This window comes from Penicillium roqueforti (genome assembly GCF_015533775.1).
Source record: "Penicillium roqueforti strain LCP96 04111 chromosome Unknown scaffold_02, whole genome shotgun sequence".
NCBI lineage: Eukaryota > Fungi > Ascomycota > Eurotiomycetes > Eurotiales > Aspergillaceae > Penicillium > Penicillium roqueforti.
In genome coordinates, this window is record NW_024067566.1 from 929,072 (window position 1) to 950,364 (window position 21,293).

General features: G+C 48.9%; 11 protein-coding genes across 11 annotated transcripts; 4 read left to right on the forward strand and 7 right to left on the reverse strand.

Annotated features, from left to right (window-relative positions):
• Window positions 1–124: 124 nt before the first annotated feature.
• Window positions 125–1,002, reverse strand: LCP9604111_1826 (uncharacterized protein; the record flags this gene model as incomplete). The annotated part of the gene is made up of 3 exons (XM_039069235.1): window positions 125–649; window positions 801–944; window positions 997–1,002. The coding sequence occupies 3 exons, from the start codon at window positions 1,000–1,002 to the stop codon at window positions 125–127; spliced, it is 675 nt and encodes a 224-aa protein (XP_038931953.1).
• A 443-nt stretch (window positions 1,003–1,445) lies between these two features.
• Window positions 1,446–3,356, reverse strand: nop58 (RNA-processing protein NOP58; the record flags this gene model as incomplete). Its single annotated transcript, XM_039069236.1, has 3 exons — window positions 1,446–2,890; window positions 2,951–3,111; window positions 3,232–3,356. 3 exons carry the CDS (start codon window positions 3,354–3,356, stop codon window positions 1,446–1,448), a joined length of 1,731 nt encoding a protein of 576 aa, XP_038931954.1.
• Window positions 3,357–3,647: 291 nt separating this feature from the next.
• On the forward strand, window positions 3,648–4,932 carry LCP9604111_1828 (H(+)-transporting V0 sector ATPase subunit d; the record flags this gene model as incomplete). Its single annotated transcript, XM_039069237.1, has 4 exons — window positions 3,648–3,679; window positions 3,736–3,824; window positions 3,901–4,790; window positions 4,849–4,932. The coding sequence occupies 4 exons, from the start codon at window positions 3,648–3,650 to the stop codon at window positions 4,930–4,932; spliced, it is 1,095 nt and encodes a 364-aa protein (XP_038931955.1).
• A 536-nt stretch (window positions 4,933–5,468) lies between these two features.
• On the reverse strand, window positions 5,469–6,796 carry LCP9604111_1829 (putative MFS monocarboxylate transporter (Mct); the record flags this gene model as incomplete). Its single annotated transcript, XM_039069238.1, has 5 exons — window positions 5,469–5,495; window positions 5,545–5,791; window positions 5,856–6,421; window positions 6,472–6,596; window positions 6,655–6,796. The coding sequence occupies 5 exons, from the start codon at window positions 6,794–6,796 to the stop codon at window positions 5,469–5,471; spliced, it is 1,107 nt and encodes a 368-aa protein (XP_038931956.1).
• A 3,227-nt stretch (window positions 6,797–10,023) lies between these two features.
• On the reverse strand, window positions 10,024–11,409 carry LCP9604111_1830 (ribose phosphate diphosphokinase subunit PRS5; the record flags this gene model as incomplete). The annotated part of the gene is made up of 3 exons (XM_039069240.1): window positions 10,024–10,080; window positions 10,131–10,454; window positions 10,504–11,409. The coding sequence occupies 3 exons, from the start codon at window positions 11,407–11,409 to the stop codon at window positions 10,024–10,026; spliced, it is 1,287 nt and encodes a 428-aa protein (XP_038931957.1).
• A 663-nt stretch (window positions 11,410–12,072) lies between these two features.
• On the reverse strand, window positions 12,073–12,741 carry LCP9604111_1831 (ubiquitin-like protein HUB1; the record flags this gene model as incomplete). Its single annotated transcript, XM_039069241.1, has 3 exons — window positions 12,073–12,094; window positions 12,150–12,288; window positions 12,342–12,741. The coding sequence occupies 3 exons, from the start codon at window positions 12,739–12,741 to the stop codon at window positions 12,073–12,075; spliced, it is 561 nt and encodes a 186-aa protein (XP_038931958.1).
• A 277-nt stretch (window positions 12,742–13,018) lies between these two features.
• LCP9604111_1832 (PIG-H family GPI synthesis protein) lies at window positions 13,019–13,738 on the forward strand (the record flags this gene model as incomplete). Its single annotated transcript, XM_039069242.1, has 3 exons — window positions 13,019–13,352; window positions 13,409–13,611; window positions 13,661–13,738. The coding sequence occupies 3 exons, from the start codon at window positions 13,019–13,021 to the stop codon at window positions 13,736–13,738; spliced, it is 615 nt and encodes a 204-aa protein (XP_038931959.1).
• A 100-nt stretch (window positions 13,739–13,838) lies between these two features.
• LCP9604111_1833 (pseudouridine synthase DEG1) lies at window positions 13,839–15,689 on the reverse strand (the record flags this gene model as incomplete). The annotated part of the gene is made up of 1 exon (XM_039069243.1): window positions 13,839–15,689. The coding sequence occupies one exon, from the start codon at window positions 15,687–15,689 to the stop codon at window positions 13,839–13,841; it is 1,851 nt and encodes a 616-aa protein (XP_038931960.1).
• Window positions 15,690–16,316: 627 nt separating this feature from the next.
• Window positions 16,317–17,143, forward strand: LCP9604111_1834 (uncharacterized protein; the record flags this gene model as incomplete). Its single annotated transcript, XM_039069244.1, has 4 exons — window positions 16,317–16,408; window positions 16,503–16,743; window positions 16,807–16,926; window positions 16,979–17,143. 4 exons carry the CDS (start codon window positions 16,317–16,319, stop codon window positions 17,141–17,143), a joined length of 618 nt encoding a protein of 205 aa, XP_038931961.1.
• A 915-nt stretch (window positions 17,144–18,058) lies between these two features.
• rps0 (40S ribosomal protein uS2) lies at window positions 18,059–19,038 on the reverse strand (the record flags this gene model as incomplete). Its single annotated transcript, XM_039069245.1, has 2 exons — window positions 18,059–18,800; window positions 18,869–19,038. The coding sequence occupies 2 exons, from the start codon at window positions 19,036–19,038 to the stop codon at window positions 18,059–18,061; spliced, it is 912 nt and encodes a 303-aa protein (XP_038931962.1).
• A 345-nt stretch (window positions 19,039–19,383) lies between these two features.
• Window positions 19,384–20,352, forward strand: LCP9604111_1836 (mitochondrial 37S ribosomal protein uS15m; the record flags this gene model as incomplete). The annotated part of the gene is made up of 2 exons (XM_039069246.1): window positions 19,384–19,429; window positions 19,496–20,352. 2 exons carry the CDS (start codon window positions 19,384–19,386, stop codon window positions 20,350–20,352), a joined length of 903 nt encoding a protein of 300 aa, XP_038931963.1.
• Window positions 20,353–21,293: the final 941 nt, after the last annotated feature.

Genomic DNA, 21,293 nt, shown 5'->3' on the forward strand with positions numbered 1-21,293 from the left:
ATTCCAGGCAAATATAATGCTCGGTTGATCGTGGATGTACAACAAAAGACAGTAGTTTGAAGAAGCACACTGGTCCCTTTTTTGGTTCTTGATATCAAACATCTATGATAAAACATCCGACTTCTCACCCTTTCACGTTTTCATAATCCGCCGTAAGGGTTTCCTTGATAATAGCCAAAATAGCCTTAACATCTTCATCAGACAGTCTGAGCTCCCGTTCTTCAATAACACCGTCCATCAATACCACCGCAGTGTAATCATCCTCCTCGGCCTCTCCCTCCCCTTCCCCATCCACTTCCATTGATTCCTCTCCATTAGCGCCTTCCTCTCTAGCTTCCTCAGTAGCAGGATTGCCGCTCAGTCCCACCCCGAGATTTAGAATCATAACGACCTCGGCTTTGGTCAGTCCGTATGGCTGTAGACGGGCTACTAATTCTCGGAGGGCTGTGTCCATGGGTGTTATTTCTGCGGAGGGGATTGGTGGCGGCATGGAATTAGTATCCGCCTCTGGGTTTGCTGAATTTGAGGTTCGCAGCGTGCCAGTCATTGCGGCTTGCGACTGTGTTTTCGACTGGGAGGAGGAAGGGCGGGGTGTGTAGCGGGGGTATCGTAGGAGGTGGGGGGATAGACGGCTTGCATAGTTGTGAATCTGGGAGTTTATCAGCCGTTTTTTCTTCTATCGTTGGTCTCTTGGTGTCTGGTTTGCGGTCGACTGCGCTTCACGGTCGGGCTCATGGTGTAGTTGAATTAGGCCATAACACCCTGTATACCGATGAGAAGGACAGCATAGGGTTGCTCACTTCTTTGACCACTGTATTATGGTCTCTGAGATCTGGACTTGGTGCCCAGTTCCCCGAATTTGGCGGTGGTCGGCGGGGTGGATTGGAGGTTAGATAGGCCAGGACCTCAACATTGGTCAGGACGGCGGTTTGAGGGTCAATGATCTAGATCATTGTGTTAGGAGAAATCCCGAGCTTCAAGTGAAATAGAACATACCCTCATTTTGTGTGTTGAATGTGGCAAGATAGACTGGCGCAACTGGGTGATTGGACTGAGAAAGGAAAATTGTTCGAACTGCCGGCAGAAACTGGGCGGTGTCTTTATCTACCTGCATATCTCGAAGTATACGAGGCAAAGCAACGGAGATGAGACGGAAACATACATATGGAGTTAGTTGGGACTACATTATGCGATACATAGCCTACAGGTTTACGATCCAGTTGTGAAGTATGAACAGATTATTCCAGCTAAAACTGTACTGCCTTGTTCCTAACGAGCACCCTCTGCGCCAGTGAAAGACCGGTAGATCAACCTCAAAATGCTCCAAAACATGCGAGCAACAGGAAGATTGCAAAAAAAAAAGAACAGAAATGAAAAAGTGTGATATCATACAGATCCCAGGAAAGCCATCCGGTCACATTGCACAAACTTTTGAAAACATACGCTTACTCTCCCTTGGACTTCTTCTTCTTCTTCTTCTCATCCTCGTCTTCGGAACGCTTGCGCTTCTTGCCATCGTCCTTGCTAGCCTTCTTGGCATCCTTCTTGGACTTCTTCAAGTCCTTCTTGCTGATTGAAGTGGGATTGCCCGCTTTATCAAAAGTGATCTCGCCACGCTCGAGCTTCCGCTCGTATCGCTTGACGCTGAGACCAGCCTTAGCAGCCAATTCCTCAATGTCGCTCTTCTTGGACTTCTTCTTGGGTGCCTCATCCTCGGACTCATCAGAATCCTCAGCCTCCTTATCAGAGTCGGCATCGGCCATCTCCTCATCCTCAACCTCCTCTACAAGCTTCTTCTTCTCCTTCTTGGACTTCTGAACAGCGGCAGGCTCCTCGGAGGCCAAGGCATCAGCATCAGGATTGTACTTGCGGGCCTCCTTCAAGTCGAACTTCTCGGCCTGAACACCGTTGGGAGCAATGGCCACACCACGGGGCTTAATGGGCTTGCCCTCCATACCAGCAAGCTTGCGCTCAAGGTTGAAGCGGGCCTCGGTACCGAGAGCACATTTCTCCTCCTCGGTGGCATCGTCAGCCCACTCGGTGAGGGAGTCGACACGGATACCAAGAGAGGCCTTGGCGGCGAGGATACGGGCCATCTTTCCCTTGTTGCGGCCGGTGGCCTGGCCGATCAAAGAAGCGTGGTAGATCAGACCGTACTTGGGAGTATCGTGCTTAGTCTTGAGGGCACGGAAAAGGGCCTTCTCGGCACCCAGAATCTGGATGGTACTGGCGGGGCTCTTAGACAAGCTGGTAAGGGAACCAGCGTGGGCAATAAGACGGGCACCAACAAGATCACCGACAAGGGCAGTCAAATTGGGTGCGATGGCGTTCATGCGGGAAGTAAGGTAGCTAGCAAGTTGGGAGCGGTACTCGTAGAAGCCAACGACCTGCTCGGCAAGAGCCTGGATGTTCTCCAGATCCTCGGGGCTGATCTCGGTACCCATGGAGCGGTCGGCAGCAGCCTTGACGGCACCCTCGATCTCCTCGGGGAGGATCTCAGCAAGATCAGCGGAGTCCCAGTTGGAGCGCATACCCATCTTCAGAACGAGCTTGGCGTAGGCAATGTTGTCGTTGAGGATCTTAGCCAGCTCGGGGAAGTGCCATCCGTACCATTCCTTAACACGCATAGCGTAGGTGTTCAGCTCCTTGTCAAGATCATCGAGAAGACCAATGGCCTGGACGATCATAGTATCGATCTTGTCGGGCGAGAACTTGAGCTTGTGACGGGCGAGAGAGTGGGACAGACCAAGGGACATGGTAGACATATCACTGGGGGCAAGACCGGGAATGAGGGTTGTGAGGTGCTCACGAATGGCACGGAAGATATCGTTGGTGGTGGAGTCAGCAATCAATTGGATGTCAAGACCGGGAAGCTTGCTGATGGAGTTTCCTATTCACGATCACAGTCAGCATACATCCCGTAGGAAGAACCTTTAGAAGATTGACCTACCGAGCTTGGTATCGGCAACGGCGAGGGACACCTTCTTCTCATCCTTGATGCTGTCAAGAAGCGAGGCCAGGCGGGGGGTGACCTTGCCCTCCATGATGGAGGCAGCCTCCTCCAGAGCTGAAGCAGCGCTGTCAAACTTCTGGAAGCTCTTCAGCTTAAGACTAAAGAGGTTTTGTTAGTGCCATTGTCGCCGATAACAAAATTTTTGCGACTCTTCAGAGTTGGTTCATTCCCACTCAAATTTTTTTATTTGGTAGGATTGGAAGACACAATTGACGTACAGATTGGAGACACCCTCCGCAGTAGAGGCCTCCTCGGCGATATCATCACGCTTGAGGAGCTTCTTGTCCTTGGCCTTCAGCAGGGCATAGCCCGCGCTGGTCTCAGTGAGGATGAAAAGCGTCATGGTGCGCGGCCACGGCGTTTATAATCGAAAAAGAACAGAAAAGAATAAACAAGTCAAAGCGAACGATAAACCGAGCCGAGGAAATGTCGAAAAAAATAATTAGCGTAGGGCGTGTCGGCCACCGGTGTCGTTGGAGAAATTGAATCTAAATTTGCACGGAAGAAAAAAAGTTGAAAAGCGGGTGCCACGAGTGGCTTAGCCGTGTGGCTAGGTGCATGACTAAGCCATATGCGTGTCCTGGACGGATAGAGCTACAGCTGGGTCTCTCCAATCATCTTCTCCACATTCACCATGGAGGGCCTATTCTTTAATATTAACGGCGGGTATGTGGTCTATATCTTTGCTTGGTCCGAATAGCGCCCGTTGTTGACTCTCTTAGATACGTTGAGGGCATTGTTCGCGGCTATCGGAACAGCCTGTTGACCGGCCAGAACTATTCCAACCTCATTCAATGCGAGACAATTGACGGTACGCTTCATTGATTCCGCTGACTCTGTCGTAGAATATACCACTGCATATTGATTCTGACAATCTCGTCCAATAGATGTCAAGCTTCAGCTTGCTCCCTCATATGGCGACGTCCTTGCCTCTCTTTCCCCCAACCCCTCCACGTCCGATCTGGCGAGCCGCATGACCGATAAACTGGTGGCTGAATTCAAGTACCTGGTCGCACAAGCGACAGGCTCATCTGCCAAGTTTCTCGAATATATGACATACGGATATATGATCGACAACATTGCCCTGTTGATCACAGGCACTCTGCATGAACGAGACACCCGGGAACTTTTGGAGCGATGCCACCCACTGGGATGGTTTGAGACACTTCCTGTGCTGTGTGTTGCGACAAATATCGAGGAACTGTACAACTCGGTACTGATCGAGACGCCACTGGCCGCCTACTTCAAGGGCAGTCTGAGCCACCAGGACTTAGACGAGCTGAACATCGAGATCGTTCGCAACACCCTCTACAAGAACTACTTGGAGGACTTTTACAACTTCATCAATACCCACCCAGACTTCAGCGGGACACCAACACAGGATGTCATGGCGGAGATTCTGCAGTTCGAGGCGGACCGCCGCGCTATCAATATTACTCTCAACTCCTTTGGCACCGAGCTGTCCAAGCTCGAGCGGAGGAAATTGTACCCGGAGTTCGGCAAGCTCTACCCAGAGGGCAGCCTCATGCTTTCCCGCGCAGAGGATGTCGAGGGTGTGGCATTGGCTGTAAGCGCTGTGGCCGATTACAAAGCATTCTTCGATGCTGTGGGCATGAGCCAAGGCGGTGGCGGTCTCGGTGGTATGGGCGGAGGTCCGGCAGACGGGAAGAGTTTAGAAGATCTTTTCTATCAAAAGGAGATGGATATGTCTAAGCTGGTTTTCACCCGTCAATTCACCCCAGCTGTGGTGTACGCCTGGATGAAGCTGAAGGAGCAGGTAAGCCTCTTAGAATCAATCTCTCTGATTTTAAGAGTATGAAACTAATATCTCCCAGGAAATTCGCAACATTACCTGGATAGCGGAATGCATTGCTCAGAACCAGAAGGAGAGAATCGGAAACTTCATCTCCGTTTTCTAAAATCGACTCGGGCACTCTGTGATTTTCTGTTTTCCTGCCTCTTTGTACTTACCCATCTCCCTGGCTGGCATTTTGCTTTGGTTGCCAACCGCTTTTCGTTGTATCGAGTACCCAGTTTGTTCTTTAACGTGAGCGCATCGACCTCTTTTCCTTGATCGGGAGAATCCGGTCATCTTTAATTTCGGCTGTGTTGCTTTTTTTCCTCATTCGTATGAGGCGTTTGGCATGTGCTTGACCTTATCCTTGTAGCATAGAAGAACAAAATACAGATATTTATTTTGTTGGTATACGGCGGGCTTTCCTACTTGAATAGATGGGATGCTCAAGTTTAATAATACTTGCCAGTCCAGCGCAGTAAGCCCTAATTATGCTAGTAAGAGATCCGTTATGGATATGTATAAAGGTCTCCGATTAAACCCTTTTTGCGATAGACAGTCCTGCAAGTATCGCTCTTGCCGCAATGAAGAAGAATACACTTGCCACCATCATTGCACCCGAAAAGACCTGTAACCCCCAATACGTCCCGTTTTGTCTACTCAAGATGGCTCCAGCAATGGGACTTCCTGTGAGCGATGCAATACTGATGCAAGTAAATAAAACGCCCTGACGAACACCAATCTTGGTCACGTCGGGCGAGATCTGGCCTAGCAGGGCCGGTACCATACCGACAAATGCACCCGATGCAAATCCATATAGCATGCTAAATACAATATAGATGGCCGCACTGCCTGGGGCAAGAAGGGTACCTGGAAGCCATAAGGCTAGGATCACAATGGCGGATAATGAGCACATGGCAATCATGACGTTGAATCGGCCTAGTTTGTCTCCTAGGTAGCCTGGTAGGATTCGACCAGGGAGACTGCAGACTAGGTTAGCACAATGGCCCTTCTCGTCAAGTCAAGATAGACAGTAGTAATACTTACCTGGCAGCATTAAGTATAGTTGACAAGTACCCGGCTAGGTCGCCGTTGACACCGTCCTCCTGAGCTTCGACGACAATGTAACTGATTGGCACGAACATGGCGAAGAATCCACAGCAGGATGCCAGCACAAGCAAGACAAACGGTAGCTCGGAAAATGGACTCGTATAATCATTCAGTTTCACTGGCCGTGGAACATTCCTTATTCTCGATCGGACGGTCAAGTTGGCAGTGACCAGGAGTGTGAGGATGATGAATCCAGAGATACGCAGTGACCATCCGAACCCAATACTAGGCAAAAGTCGAGATAACATGCTTGGGAATACAACGCCACCCAGTGATGAGCCGCTGGAAACTATTCCAAAGGCCAAGGCACGTCGTTTCTCGAACCATGTCGCGGTACAGGAGAGTGCGGACAAAAAGACAAAGCTTGCACCAAGAGGACTGCAGATTCCCTGGGCTAGCAAGAATTGGTAGTACTCCGTCGATATGGAGATCATCATAATACCAAAGACGTGAAGACATGTTCCAATAAGAAGAAGCCATTTTGGGCCATAATTATCGAATACCTGAAGAAGGTTAACATGTATACCTCCAGGCATGATGGGGCTAGACTCACTCTTCCAATGACAATTCCAGTCGCAAAGAGTACAAATGGCTCCAAAGATAAAATCCAGGAGATGCTGGACGCTGAATAGGACTGTAATTGATTATTCTGGTAGTGCTCTTGGAAAATGCCAATGGCTGGAGCGAAGTGTGTCAGGTTATCGGTGGCATAAGAAATAGGTATGGGAGGACTCACCATTCACCCAGCCAAAAGCGCAAAAAAGGCAGCACCATGCTCCAAAGACGACCGTCCAAGCAGGAAGTCCTTGATCCAACTGTCCAACTGCTTCCTCCTCATCTGAGACGGCCACCGTGGTTTTCGATTCTATGGGTGCCATGTCTAGAGGAAATCTGGATGATGAGATGAGGAATTCCAACGGATGATCGCAGAAGCAAGGGCGAGAGAAAAGAAAAAGACAAGCAAAACCTCTTTCCAACCTTTGATGTCAAGGAAAGACATAACTAGATCATACATATCCATGTAAGAACAGAGAGTCGGAGAGATCCCACAGCTCCCCGAAAAATGACACTAAAAAGAAAGTACAGACCGAAGTTACATCGGGACCAATCAAGTCCAGATTAGACAGACTTAGGTGTACAGTTATAGTTTAGCTTGAGGAATAAAAGATAAGATTGACGATCTCTCCTTATGATATCATAGGATACATACTGTACTCCGCATAGATAGTTGCCTCCTAAACGGGCTATCTCAAGCCAATAGATTCTGCAGAATATATTCGTCTCTTTGCAATAATAGATTAATGATTATAGTTTTCTTCAAGGATGATAGCTGAAGTGAATGTGTATTAGGGCATGGCACGGCCCGGAGAATCGCTGCGGATCCAAATCGATATAACCCACTACTACTCTAGTATCTACATAGAAAATGAGGCCAAACCCTATGATAGATTCATCGGTAAAGTGTTTAGATAGATCATGGTAGATATAGAGAAATTGGTAGGCGAGGGTGAAATAACTAGCTCGATCATCGGCCACTCTAGGTTTATCATCGTCAATGTTGTCTTCGCCGCGCGACTTCCTCGACGAGTGGAAGTTATAAATATGGCAGGCACGTTCGGGTTCCATATCCTTAGATCGTCATAAAATGATCAGGCAATCTCTAAATAGCTTCAATTGACAGACCAGATAAATTGATCGAATGAATCATCATAAATTGATTGTGAAGCGCCAGATCGATCTTGAACAAGAAAGACTACATTCAACTGAATAAGGAAGATGGAGAAAGAAAGAAGAAGCAAGTTGCAAAGTGGCAGCGGCCAGTTGATATAGCTGACCACTTTGCAATGTTGCAACCCTCGGACCTTCTTGGTAAACCCTATGCAGTTTATAGACCTCTCTGTGGCATTCATTTCCCTCTAGTGTTGCGGGCCACAAGATTCGGGATACAAAGAACTTGTGCAAGGATTCCAGCATTGTTTTGCTACAAAACAAACCTGCAATCTTCTAGAACGATCTGCTACCTCAGTATATAAATGTCATCCCTCCACTCTACTTCCAAGTTTGACCTTCAACTATATCTCCTTAATTAACATATCTTCCACCAACCTCAACCCTCAAGTGTCGACCCCTCATATATCATCTATCACCTTACATTTCCAGGTAATACCCTGCTCGACATGCCACAAGTTATAAGAACCAACAAATCGATTAGGTAGAGGCTCTACTCCCGTGACTCGTCATCACCTCTGTGGTGCATCATGCTAATCTCGACTGTCTCTCTAGATCCATGCCGGTATTATAGGCCATCGACAGAAGGTGCTTTCCTGTCTCTCCTGGGCTCGGTTTTTCTGGTTGAATAAAACGGGGACGTGTGGTGTTCCCTTAGACGCCGATGATGATGAAGACGTCGGGTTTGATTGGGACTCCAAGTCTGTGGGTGTGGTTGATGACTTGACCGCTGGGATAGACCCTTTTGAGAAGGATAACCGTCATTCCCACTGTCTGAGGAGTCCGCATGTGGCACAGGTGAGTCGTTCTTGTGTCGATCCTGTTTCGGTGCCGATCTGCTGACCTGATGGGCATTTCGTGTCTTAAAGTGATGATGAGACATCCTTATATAGTTATATCCTATATATGTATGGCAAGCCTCCACATACTATTCGAAAGGGTCTATACTACGAACAGCACCTATGGCCAGTTAAGAAAGTTATGTATGCTCTACACAATGCCGCCAACGAGGGAGATGAAAGCAGAGCTGCGAGAATAAGTGAGTGAACTACAAAAGGAAGGGGTAGAAGGTGTGGCTAACCGTAACTACATATAGAGACCGTGTGACTTTGTCTTATACTCAACGAACAACTGCATTAGGATCTATCGACGTACAGACAAGACAGGACTAAGGAGACATGGCGGTACAAGTGATGGTGTTGAAGATCATCGAAGATTTGCAGTTGCGAATGGCATACACCCGAAGGACTGTAAGCCTGGATTGCGATTCAGCAGGGCTAGGCTATGCATTTCAATTTATCAACTGGCACATTCCTCTCAGCGGTCTTTCGCTTGCTCGGCTACTCTCAGAATGTGAGAGCAATGAAGTTCACCGAAGTTCAGGAGCTCTCAGTTGCCTAGTGATGAACATGGTGCGCAGTATTTTGCCATGGGAGGTACACGGGTATACTGTGCATTGGGCTTTCAAAGCACTTATGATGAGACACGAGAAAGCATCCATCTTTATCATCATATGATGAACTCGAGCAAATGAATATTCCGAATATATGACTTTCCGCGTATCATTTATTCTAGCTGCGCAAATTCCGCTAGTCGCTTAGTATGTTGTAGTTAGTGTTCACGTCCACGGATGGTAGGAAATATGCACCCTGCAATAATAACCTGCCAATGACGGCTCACGGTCCCATATGCGGCCAAGGGAACTGTTGGTTAGTATCTTTGTCCAGTATTTTCTTTTAGACCAATATGACACGACCCGGGATATCAATACTGTCTGGTAGTAGTGACTCCACGTTGCTCTCTCAATTCGTGAAAGTGACTGGTTGACTGCACTCTTCGGATGTTTAGGGGTCCATGAAATCATGTACTCTGAATGCAATAGGTGAGTAGCAAAATGGAAAGGGAAAGGGTTCGAGTGCTAGACAATACCCGTTGTAATATGCAAGGATAGAGACTGATCAATCAAGCACAGACCGACATGCATGAGCTTCAATATTGGAAAGTCTTACGTCTCCATGAAGTATACAGACCAGCCACATTGATAGTCTAGTCCCAGACCGGCGATTACATGCATGCTGAAAAAGAAATTCCCCATTTCGATTCAACATTCATTGTTCATATGTGCAGATGGCAAAGGGTGTGGCAGAGGTAGATAGTATCACAGGAAATTCGAAAAAGCAAGAAAAGCCAGCCAAAGCCAGATGAGAGCACGCGACAGGAAAAAAAGAAATGACAGAAATACCAGAACAAATCCAGTGTACCAAGTCTACTGCGAGCCTGGATCTATGGCAAGGGGAATTGAGGTTGTGGGGGTCGTAGAGAAAACGTGGAAATTTTAGGATATCGGAGAAAAGGAAAAAAAAAGTTTAGGCAGCGATCAGTCATACTGGAAGAGAACACTGATACTTTCACCATGGTGCACACGGCGGATGGCCTGGGTATACGTCAGTAAATGTTCGGAATAGCCGGATGTATGGAACTCACCTCGCCGAAAACGTGGCCGACTTCCAGAACCTCCAGTTTTGGGCAACGGCGCAAGTGCTCAACTTGATCCACGCTGTTGGTCACAACAACCTTGTCAAGAGCACTGGCGTTGATACGCTCGATAGCGTCGCCGCTCAAGATACCATGGGTGAGAAGGGCATATACCTGAGATGCGCCTTCTTTCTTGAGTAACTTGGCAGCACGAGTAATCGTATTCGAGGTATCCGCCAGATCATCAATCAGAATAGTTATCCGATCACGGACATCGCCGACCAACATCATGGTGGCATTCTGGCGGTCGGTGATTTTGGTGGGGCGGCGCTCCTAGAAATTGTTAGAGTAACAGGAAAATTGAAGAGCTCAATTTGCCTACCTTGTGGATCAGGGCAAACTCCATGCCCATTTGATCAGCGATTGCCGTAGCGCGCTTGGCACCTCCAGCATCGGGGCTGACAATGACAGCCTGCTTGTAATTTGGGATATTGTGCTGAATATAGCTCTTCAGAAGAGGTCGGCCGTATAGGTTGTCGACGGGGATATCAAAGAATCCCTGGTACTGCGGGTCGTGCAAATCCATGGTGATGATGTGATCGGCGCCGGCGCAGGTGAGCAGGTCCGCAACCAGTGTGCCGGCCTGTGCAACCCACTGTTTGTAGCCAGGACGCGGCTGGAAGGAAGTGATCTTGGAGGAGGTGCTCGCTGCGTCATCGGTGCCGTTGGTCAAAGACTTAAGGGAATCTGTCGTATCGCTGCGAGGCAGGCCGTTGCCCCGCCGCTTCACAGGGCTGCCAGTGCTGTCCTCAATCTGAGCTTTGGCAAGACCCTTCTGGAGGCTTTCAATTCCATTCACCAAGCCCAGGCCTTCAGTTCTTCCACCAGGACCCGGGGTTGAAGGGGTGCTCTCGAATGTGTAGCCATTGCTGGGTTTGCCCCCCACAGATGCCTTGACGAGAGGAGCACCGGCCTTGTCATAAGGAATATCACTCTGACGAGAGTAAGGGAAAAGAGGGAGTACAGCGGTGACCCGCCGGGCCGAAGCAGTCTTGCAGGCGGAAATGGTGATGAGAAGCTCTAGCAGGTGGTCGTTGACTTTACCGCCGCCGGATTGAATAATATAGACATCCTTTTCACGGACGGACTCTTGGATTTCAACCCGAGTCTCCCCCACGGCGAATTTTGAGAGCAGAACCTCCGCGGGAGGAATGCCGAGAACATTGCAAATGCTCTGAGTCAACTGAGGGTGGGAGTTGCCTCCGATGACGACAAGATTGCGAACCATCGTGTTGGCTTTTGTGGATATCGCCAGGACTGGAGTAAGAGGGATCAAGAAGAAGGGCGCTCGATCTGAAGGAAATCAAGTTTGGAGGGATCGGATGGAGGGGGAAGAAAATCTGGGGGGCGATCTCGGTGAGCAGTCAAGGCAGTAAAAAAAAATAAAGAAAAAACAAAAGTATAGGGATTCTTGAGATGAAGAAAACAAATGCTACCTCATGGCGGAGGAAGAATTGACACTTCGAGAGACGGAGACATGAAACCAAGAAAAAAAAAAAACCGACCATGTGAGTCCCGCGATGTGAAAAAAGCCTCTTTAGAGTGGAGCGGACCTGTGGCTGGTGCCTCAGGTGGCAAATGACCCGGATTGGGTAAAGCGCATGTCGTGACGAGGCCCCGCAAAAAAAGGCCCTGCTTCTGGACAGACAGGAACGCAGTAAATGGTCAGCAGGTTTACTGCTTCGGATTCTCCATTTGCTCCCGGCCATAGATATACATGATTTGGTTCAATTCCCCCGGTCGCTTTGGAAATCTCGAAGAAAAAGCAAGAAAAAAGAAACATATTCATGACTCCTATGCTCCGGTCCCCGAGATGGTATGTACTAAGAAAAGAGAAACATAAAAGAGCTTGGCATAAGTCTCCCACCGTGCAGTTTGCTCCGAGAATCCGTCATTCGCCCGTTCCGACCTCCCTATAATATAATTAGTATGACAGTTCCGGTATCCGAAAGCGGGTTTGAGGCTCACAAGTCAAGTTGAACTCCGTTGCTCACTCCATAATCCTCCAGTGTAAGCTGATCTTTGAAAGGGCGTTCGCCCTGACGTTTGAGAAGGATTTCGTGGGGTTCACGGCCGATTCGAGCTGCCACTTGGGCCTTGAATAGCTCTGCGTAGAACATTAGCACACTGGTGGCGGTCAATAGTAAAAGGGAGACATACTGATCGGATCTGAGGCAAGACAAGGGATCGCAGCTTTAGTTCCCAGGCGATCATTGACATGGACCACGATCATAGGTTCTGAGGATTGTGGAGCGACCGGTTTCTTCTTTTCTTTCTTCGCTTTCTTTTCCCCGTCTTCGCGCGGCGCATCTCGATCGGCACGTTGTTGGCCCCGGTCGCGGTCACCACCTCTCGGTCTATCTCCAGATCGGTCACCCTCTCGGTCGCGTCGTGGTGATCGTGGTCGGTCTCGGTATCCGCGCTCTAATCTGCGATCATCGCCGCGGGAATCGCCAGTGCGGCTTGTGTCCTTCCATCGAAAGCCTCCGGTCTTTCTAGGGCGCTCTCTATCAGTGTTTCCGCGCGGGCCAGGAGACCTGCTTCGCGATCGGTCAGCCATGACTATGGATGGAAATATGGAAGTTGCGTGGGTGCCTGACAACCCAGATGTAATCTAAACGAAGCTATAAGGCACGTGATGAAACGCAGCTGCCCAGTGGAGTACGCTAGTCCAAATTTGTATTAGCGTGTTTATTCACATCAAGAGCTCTCCTGTCTAAAGTACGTTTGAATTTCTCCGCACTTTTGATCTGCATCTTGAATAGACAGGCTATAATGCAAATTGGCAACTGATTCTGGCTCTGTTATTTCTTTCACCTGACTCCTCCATACCCAAAATGCGAGGCCGACTAGAAGTTCAGCGTCCCTCTCCGACGACCGTCTCCTTTACCGTATCGAATGCGCCCCAGCAGTCAAGTTCCCCCGCCAAAATAATATTCGGTCTCCAAGTACTTCTGCGTACGGTTTTATTTTTCTGTGTTATTGGTGTCGGCATCGCGCGTGTCCGAAACCTCTTCTTCCAAGAAGATGGGAGGGTGATAAGCTGGCCAGCCCTCTGGTCGAGCCCGCTCGGATCCAAACTGTGTCGCTTGGTGGATTCATACAATCCACTGGGAATTGCCGTGGCTGGTGCATTGGTGATATACGGTGTTTTCAGAAGAGGTCATATCGGTAGGTTGAGAAGGAAGAGTTGGCTATATTGCTGTTCATGGCTGATTGTTCGACAGAGGAATCGCTCTTGGTTATTCGAGGTTTCGGAATCCAGACCTCGACATCTTCCTCGACATATCTTTCTACTGCCTCAACGAGGTTCATTCCTACGACGCAAATCCAGGATATTGTGATTCACGAAGCCTTCAAGGGCTTCGAAGTCCGCTTCTATTTGGCGGTCATTGTTGAAGGCGAGCTTGATGCCCTAGTGGTCTTCCCGGTATGTAATATCCTCAGCGTTATACTCTCAGACCTAATTTTGCGACTAGCACATGTTGCCCAGGCGAGAGATCTTAGAGCAGGTTTGGAGAGGTTCTCGACGGTGTCTTTACGATGCGAAGTCATGACATACCCACAGTCTCTTGCCTCAAGAAATTTTTGCTCGTGCAAAAGCCTACCTTGCTCAAGCCCGAGGCTCGATGCTTTATCAATTATATACAGCGAGATTCATTCCGATGCCGCTTGTGCACCCTCCATCCTTGCTAGTCTTCGCTGCTTTGTGAGAAGTCCCTTGGCATTTTGAACTTCCACGGTCTCCATCTTACCCTTCTGGTCGACACGGATGTATTTCCCGCCAACAACAGTATCGTTTCCACCACACCAGACCTTGGCACCTCTGTGTCCTCTTTTGGAATAACCCGCCTTTTGCCACTGTTTGTCAAGATTTTCCACGTTCTGGTCACCCTGGCTGACAGTCAAGTCTAGCAGAGCACCCGCTAGAATCTCATCTATCTTTCGCTTTCTCCAAACGGCCCACAAACTTTCAACGGTACCCCGCAGCCCGAATTTGCTATCACCCTTGGCGGTTCCCTTGCAGTTTGCAGCATTGTCACCAGCATAGACCCAGTTCAAGGAATCCTGGCGACTGTCGGAATTCAGATCGGGGAAAATGCAGTCCCAAAGCACCAGCGGAGCATCATCAGCCATTGCATATATTGGCTTTTGTGGATTCTTGGTAATGTCCAGCAGTTCAGGGACGATAGATGGGGACTCGAATCCCTGTCCGACTAGGAACAGAATTGCAACCATGTGGCGCACCTGGTGCCACAAGAAGGCAGAACCGTGGAGGTTAAACGAGTAGACCTGAGGGATACTTTGAGAAACCGTATTGGGAGTCGTCAAATCCGGTTCGGGCACACAACCCTCTTTGGCCTGGAATCCAGGTTGGCCAACATACCCCACGGGGTTGACCTTGGGATTGACGGCTTCGATACTAGAGTGAAGGATAATGCGTTCGAAATTATCAATCTGCTTGTTGGTGTCCAACTTGCAGAAATTCCGGAAGTCATGCATACCCTCGAAATGCTTAGCTGCCTCGCGCATAGCCTCAATGTCGAGCCAGCCCTCACGGAACTCAGCACGCGGGCCATTGCCGTTCTCTGCGCGGTTCTGGAACCCAAGGGGCCCGGGTGTGGGAGCGAACGCGGGGTTGGTGAAGAAGTACTTGTACCGACGTTCACGGCAGGAGAAGCGGGCATCGAAACCAGGCGGCGGGTTAGGACACCAAGCCAGGACCCGGATGTCTTCCGGAAGCACCCTGTTTAGAACATTGATATAGTTCATCTCATCGGCTACATCATCCCACTCCTTTTCAGTAGATCCCGAGTCAACGCGCATCGCATCCTCGCCCTCGGTGGGAGTCTTGGGCATGGGTCGTTGACTGCGGACCCGCAGTCCAATAACCTGCCCAAAAGCGCTCACGCCCTTATCGGTACGACCTGCTTTGGAGTAATCGCATCCATCCCAATAAAGGTGGTAGGGGCGCATGGGGACGCGCTCCCCTCTTTCGGTCGGCTCAAGATCAGAGGTGGTGCCGGGGGAGATGAGTTTTGTACGCCGCAATGCCTTCCACATAATCTCTTCAACGGTAGGCAGAGGCGTGGTATTGCCGTTTGTATGTTCGAGCCCATTGTATGCCTGTCCCAGATATGCGAACTTGAGCGCAATAAACCGCGTTGTGTATTTGGAGGGGTCGAAGCTGCGCTCGGGTCTTGGAGGTTTCGGGGCTTTGACAAGCCGCGTCGGCGCAAGCACTGGGGTACTGTCGCTATCTTGAGGAGAGTGTGGTCGCTTCGTAGAAGGATTGAAGGGCTCGGTAAGAGGAATCGCAGCCTCGTGGACGTCGGTAGCGATGGGCGCGGAAGAAGAGCAGGGTGTCTGCAACGATTCTTCGGTTGGCGCTGTGAACTCTGTCGTCTTAGAGGACAGCTGGCGCTCTAACTCTGTTATGCGCGCGATCAGGCTGGAATTACTCCAGGCCGAGTAGTCGGGTTGGCCCTTGCTTTTAGTGTCCTCCATGGTTTGGGATGTGAGAGTGCGAGATTGGCACAGGTATCGTGCTTGCCTGAGAGCGTGCTGTATGTTGCAACTCAGTGGAAAGAGTCTAGCAGACACTCTCCACATACCACATCAGCGACTGAGTCAAGGATTGGATTGGTGCGGACGTTTAACCGGCGGGAATCGAAATTGAAAAAGTTGCGCGGAGGCGCTGTTTGGTGTATTTTTAGTATTGAGTCCCTGTACGAAGGTGTAATTACATGCACTTTATGGTCATAGCTGTATGTATTCAATGTATATCACTGTACTATGATAATTTATCTGTAAATAAATTACTATATGGGCTTTTTAAATCATTAATAAGGCAATATAAAGTTTTAATAAGCATAAATGACATGAGGTTAGGACTAGCGAATTAATATATATATAAATCAACAACTGTGTTGGAACGCCAAGCACCGAACTTGATCACCCAAAGTATTCATTCTCTGAAATCAAATACAAGCGGCGAAGGTACTTATATAGACTGTCCTACATTCACAACTGAGACAATTCTCTGCAATACACTTGTTAATTGACCGGCCGAAGAGTGCAAGTTGACCGATACCTGGACAGTTGCGCATAAATCGAATCAACAGCCATTCCAGCATGGCTGAGGCAGATCCTCACACAGACGGTAACAAACCAGTCTCCTTACTTCTACTCGGAGATGAAGGATGTGGGAAATCAACATTCTTAGCGTGAGTACCTAGTCATCCGACGGACTGCAGCCTAGAAGCTAATCTCCTGGGCTATATATATGACGTTATATGGGAACATGCTAACATGATTCAGTCGCCTAAAGAGTGGAAGGTCATCCCCATCAGGGACCTCTAATAATGACTCAAATACCATTGAACTATTACGAGATAGTGATCAGCCTTTCATTTACGACATCCGATTCGCAAAAAAAACATTCACTCTAGAACTTAACGACACATCCAACCCAAACCAGCATTGGACAAGCCTTCGTCCTGACTTGGTCGTTCTAGCCTATGATATCTCCAATCGAGACACACTTACTGGGCTAAAGGAGGTAAGTCAAATATATAATTGGAGTAATTGTAAATTGGTGCTGGAATTTGACACTATTGCTTAGTGGCGAAATGATATTACCCGTTACTTCCAGTACGGTCACGGCGAGCGCCTTCCAGTAATGATGCTGGGCCTGAAAAGGGACCTACGGAGGGAAGGCGAGGGAATCATCTATCCACAAGAGGTGAGTGACTATGAATTGGAGTTTCACGCCTTGAAAATTGACAGTTATCTAGGCCTATCGTATTGCGCAGGAACTTGTTTGCGATAGATATGCCGAGTGTTCGGCTGTCACAGGCGAGCTGCTTGCAGAGACGTTTGAAGATCTCGCTAGATTGGCGGCAATGACGACCACTGCAAAAGGTGGCCAGACTGAGGGCACTTCTTGCGTTATTCTTTGATTATTTCGTCGTCCATGTTCGCATATGCGGCTTTCTAATGTTGAACTTCTTTATTTTTCTATTCTTAGTAGCCTATGTTTCAGCTAGAGAGTATGCTCTATGCAACCACTAAGATATTACAGACAGCAGACCAGATTCTAAATAACAAATACCATGGAGACAACCAGGACAGCCAATACAGATATCAGTGAGTGCCTTTCTAGCACTTAGACCGCTACCGCGCTGACTACCAGGCAGGGCGGGTGGAACGGCTGTCGTCTGCGAGCTAGCGATCCAAGTACTAGAAAGGCTTATTGAGAGAAAGAGAGATATACTAATACCCAAATATAGACGAACAATGAAGTCTACAGCCAGGCACTACACTACAAAACCTACTGGATATGATACCGAGCACAACCTTTTCAGATTACTAGAATACACACAGGGAAGAACCAAGGTAACGATTAAGTCCACCTCGTGAATTGACAGCACAGGGCTTTCCCCCAGAAGCTTCGTAAATAAAAGCAACTGGATCTCTTTCCCTCATAAGCGCCAGTCAATGATTGGCAATGGCAATTCCTCCCCGATGCAAAAACATGGAAATAAAAAAAAAAAGTGCTGGTAAGATGAGACCACTGAGGCAAAAGATTGAAAGGTTCCCGGTGAAAGCTCGTTTTCTTCTGTTTTTCAGTTTCTTTTCGTTTTTTTGGAGAATTGCACACAGGGACTAGGATAGACATGTCAAGGGAATTTGAGGGAGATTGTAATCCATTGTTGTGAATGGAGTAGATGGTGTATAGGAGAAAACAAGAGCCTTTCCTTGATTCCCGTGCCTCGAAGGACCCAGAAAATCATCAATCATCCCAGATCACCCAACTTTTTATTGTGATCAAACTTCCCCCCTCTCAACGACTATCCTTGTCACCGCGGAGCAATTTACCACTTAGCCTCACCAGCGGCGGGCTGAGCCTCAGCCCACTCGGTGGTAGCGGGAGCGGAGCTGGCAGCCCAGTCACCACCCTCGGCATCCCAGCTGGTGGCACCAGCAGTAGCGGTGGCAGCGGAGGCAGCAGCGAAGGCAGTGCCGGGGTTACCAGCGCCAGGGGCGGAGGCATCCCAGTTCTCACCAGCGAAGCCGGACTCGACGGCACCAGCACCGATCTCATCAGCACCGGGGACCTTAGCCTCATCGGCGATCTCCTTGTTCTCCTCGGCCTCGGGGTCGCGGTAGAAGTAGAGATCGACAACGGTATCCCACTCGGTCTCGCGGGTAGCGAGGGTACCGCGGAGACGGAGGACCTCACGGGCGAGCATCCACCAGACGAGACCGATGGCGTGACGACCCTTGTTGTTGGTGGGGATGGCAACATCGACGAAGTCGGTGGGGGAGTCAGTGTCGCAAAGGGCAATGACGGGGATGTTGACGTAAGAGGCCTCCTTGATGGCCTGGGAATCAGTGCGGGGATCGGTCACGATGATGAGACGGGGCTCCTTGAAAGAACGGGTGATGTAGTTGGTGAAGTTACCGGGGGTGAAACGACCGGCAATGGCGGTAGCACCGGTGTGGGAGGCGAACTTCAGGACAGCACGCTGACCGTAGGGACGAGCAGAGATGACACAGACATCGGCGGGGTTGTCAATGGCGGCGATGATACGGGCGGCCAGGACGATCTTCTCCCTATTGCAGTGAAACATATATATTAGACACTATATTACAGTCAGAAGTCACTTGGCTGTCGCGCATACCAGGTCTTGCCAATGTTCAGGACGTTGACACCGTCGGCGCGGAGCTTCCAGAGGTAAGGCTCCATGTGCACCTGAAGGTTCTTGGAACCAAGGTGGCACTGCGCGGCAAGGAGCATCTCAATGTCCTGCGCGGTAGGGTTGAAAACCGGGGGAAGCTGGGAAGGGGCCATGTTGGGCGATTGATGGATTGATGAGTTGGAGGATCAATCGTCTGGCTCTTGTCGTGGTGATGGAGGGAAAAAGATCAAAGCCAAGCCGCAAAATTGTTGCACTCTCGCGATTCGGGAGAATTTCGCTTGCGTGCGCTAGGGCTAGGGCTCCGGGGCTGGGCAGTTGATTACATAATATTAGTCTTGATTCCTCGTTCACGTGATACTAGGTGCCTGAGTCAGCGGACGTCCTGACTAGGATTAGCGTAACTAGACCTCCGGCCGCAAGATTTCCCGACCAAAGGTCAATGGAAAAGAGAAGTTGCTTGTGACAATAGAGCCATCTACTCGCCAGCTACGCCCACCATGCCCCCGCGCGTTTCAGTCCAGTCCTCTCTGAAGGCATTGACCGGTATGCTACTTGAAATCCGTCATACCAATCGTTCAATTACCTGGGTGCTAACCAAGACTTGTTTAGGATCAACTTACGGATATACCCCGTTGTCTAATTCGATCAACACTACTACCAGAGCTGTGTCCAGCAAGGTTCAAATTCGAAAGAAACATGACCCATTCTTGATGGCCCAGGCGCGCCAGCGCAAGGCAGCGAACGTCTCCCGCCAGAAAGTCCTTGCAGAGGAACGGAACTCCTCGGTTGGCGACCCTGTGAAGAGCCAGCCGACACCATTTATCCTAGAGATGACAGCAATCCAAACCAACTCGCACATCCCATCATCTTTGGCTGGGGATCTCAACTACTACTTGAAGTCGAATGAGCTGGATGCCGCTCTTGACTTCTCCAAGGATTTGACAGCACCGCTTAAAAACCCTGATCGCAACACAGCCGATCCTCAGGTTGAGAAGGAGGCAGTGAATTTGCATAATCAAGAGCATAAGAATGCCCAAGAAGCAATCAACCGGATTGTGAACTTGAACAACGGAAACACCAAGGACCGCGTGCGCCTCAACATTACAAAGTGCATCGAAACATTCGGGCGACACTACACAGACTTAAATCTCCCACCAAAGCCTTCGGCTGTGGTCCATGGATCTGCCCCTGTGCATCCGGAACGCGCGCCGCGCGTCGGACCCGATACTGGCTCTGCAGAGGTGCAAGCCGCGATCCTGACCGTGAAAATCATGAACCTCTCCCGACACCTCGAGACTGCCAACAAGGACAAACACAACAAGCGCAACATGCAGCTACTAGTCCACAAGCGCCAGAAGCTGCTACAATATGTCCGCAAGAAGGAACGCGGAGGTCCACGGTGGCAGAACCTGATGGGGACATTGGGATTGTCTGACGCTGCGTGGAAGGGAGAAATTGCTCTATGAAGGGCTTTGTTTAATAAGAGGTCTTTTGTGTGTCTGTACCATTCTCTTCTTTTGTGATTGGCTGGCTTTGAAAAAAGTATCAGCATGTTACCTTGTATCATCTATCTAGGAGCTAGCGAGGGCTACTTGTTGGTCTATGTCTCTATTTCTATGTTTCGCCCGCAGAGTATCTGTACAAATAGCATTGTTTCTTTTCCCACATCCATTCTCGTGTTGAAATCATCTGAAGTAGCCAACTTGCTATTGCAGCATAAGTTCTAGAATGTATTAAGTTTCCTCTAAATGATCAGCGGTATTCTCATATGAGATGGCAGTATCTCGATTATGTAGGCTATTTATTGGCTATAGATGTTTCATTTTGTATTACTATCGGAATGATACAGACGTGTGTATTTCACTTCTGGTCTTTAGTGCTAACTTGGCTAATAATTATCTTTTTGATCTTTGCTATAGTTTTAGGAAACAATTTTAGTATCCAGTGATATAATTATCGACGTTGAACATATATGTACATAGTTACCTCTAACTACTAGTATTTACGTACTCCATTGAATATACGTAACTAAGAGATCTCAACAGTGTAGTTAGTTATCGCATCTTAAGACCATAGCTCAGGGAACGTCTTGAAGATGCAACGAAAGTTACAGGAGGAATTGCGTTTGGAAAACTCAGTATGGAAAATTTTATTGTTCGTGAAATAGCCAGTTAGGACATGAGGCTGGATGGTCGAGTAAGGACTACTTTTTCAGTGAAGGCGGTAGCGCTGGAAGTTTATTGTCAAGTATGTGACGATCCCAACTACGTATATCTCTACTCAACATGGACGGAGGGTAAGATTTAATGGACGTGATACCAATGCGGGAACCAGGTTAATCTATCTGCTGCTGTAGTCGCCGGACCTGAATGAGAAGTTTGTTTTTGCCGAGCTTCAAAGTATATAA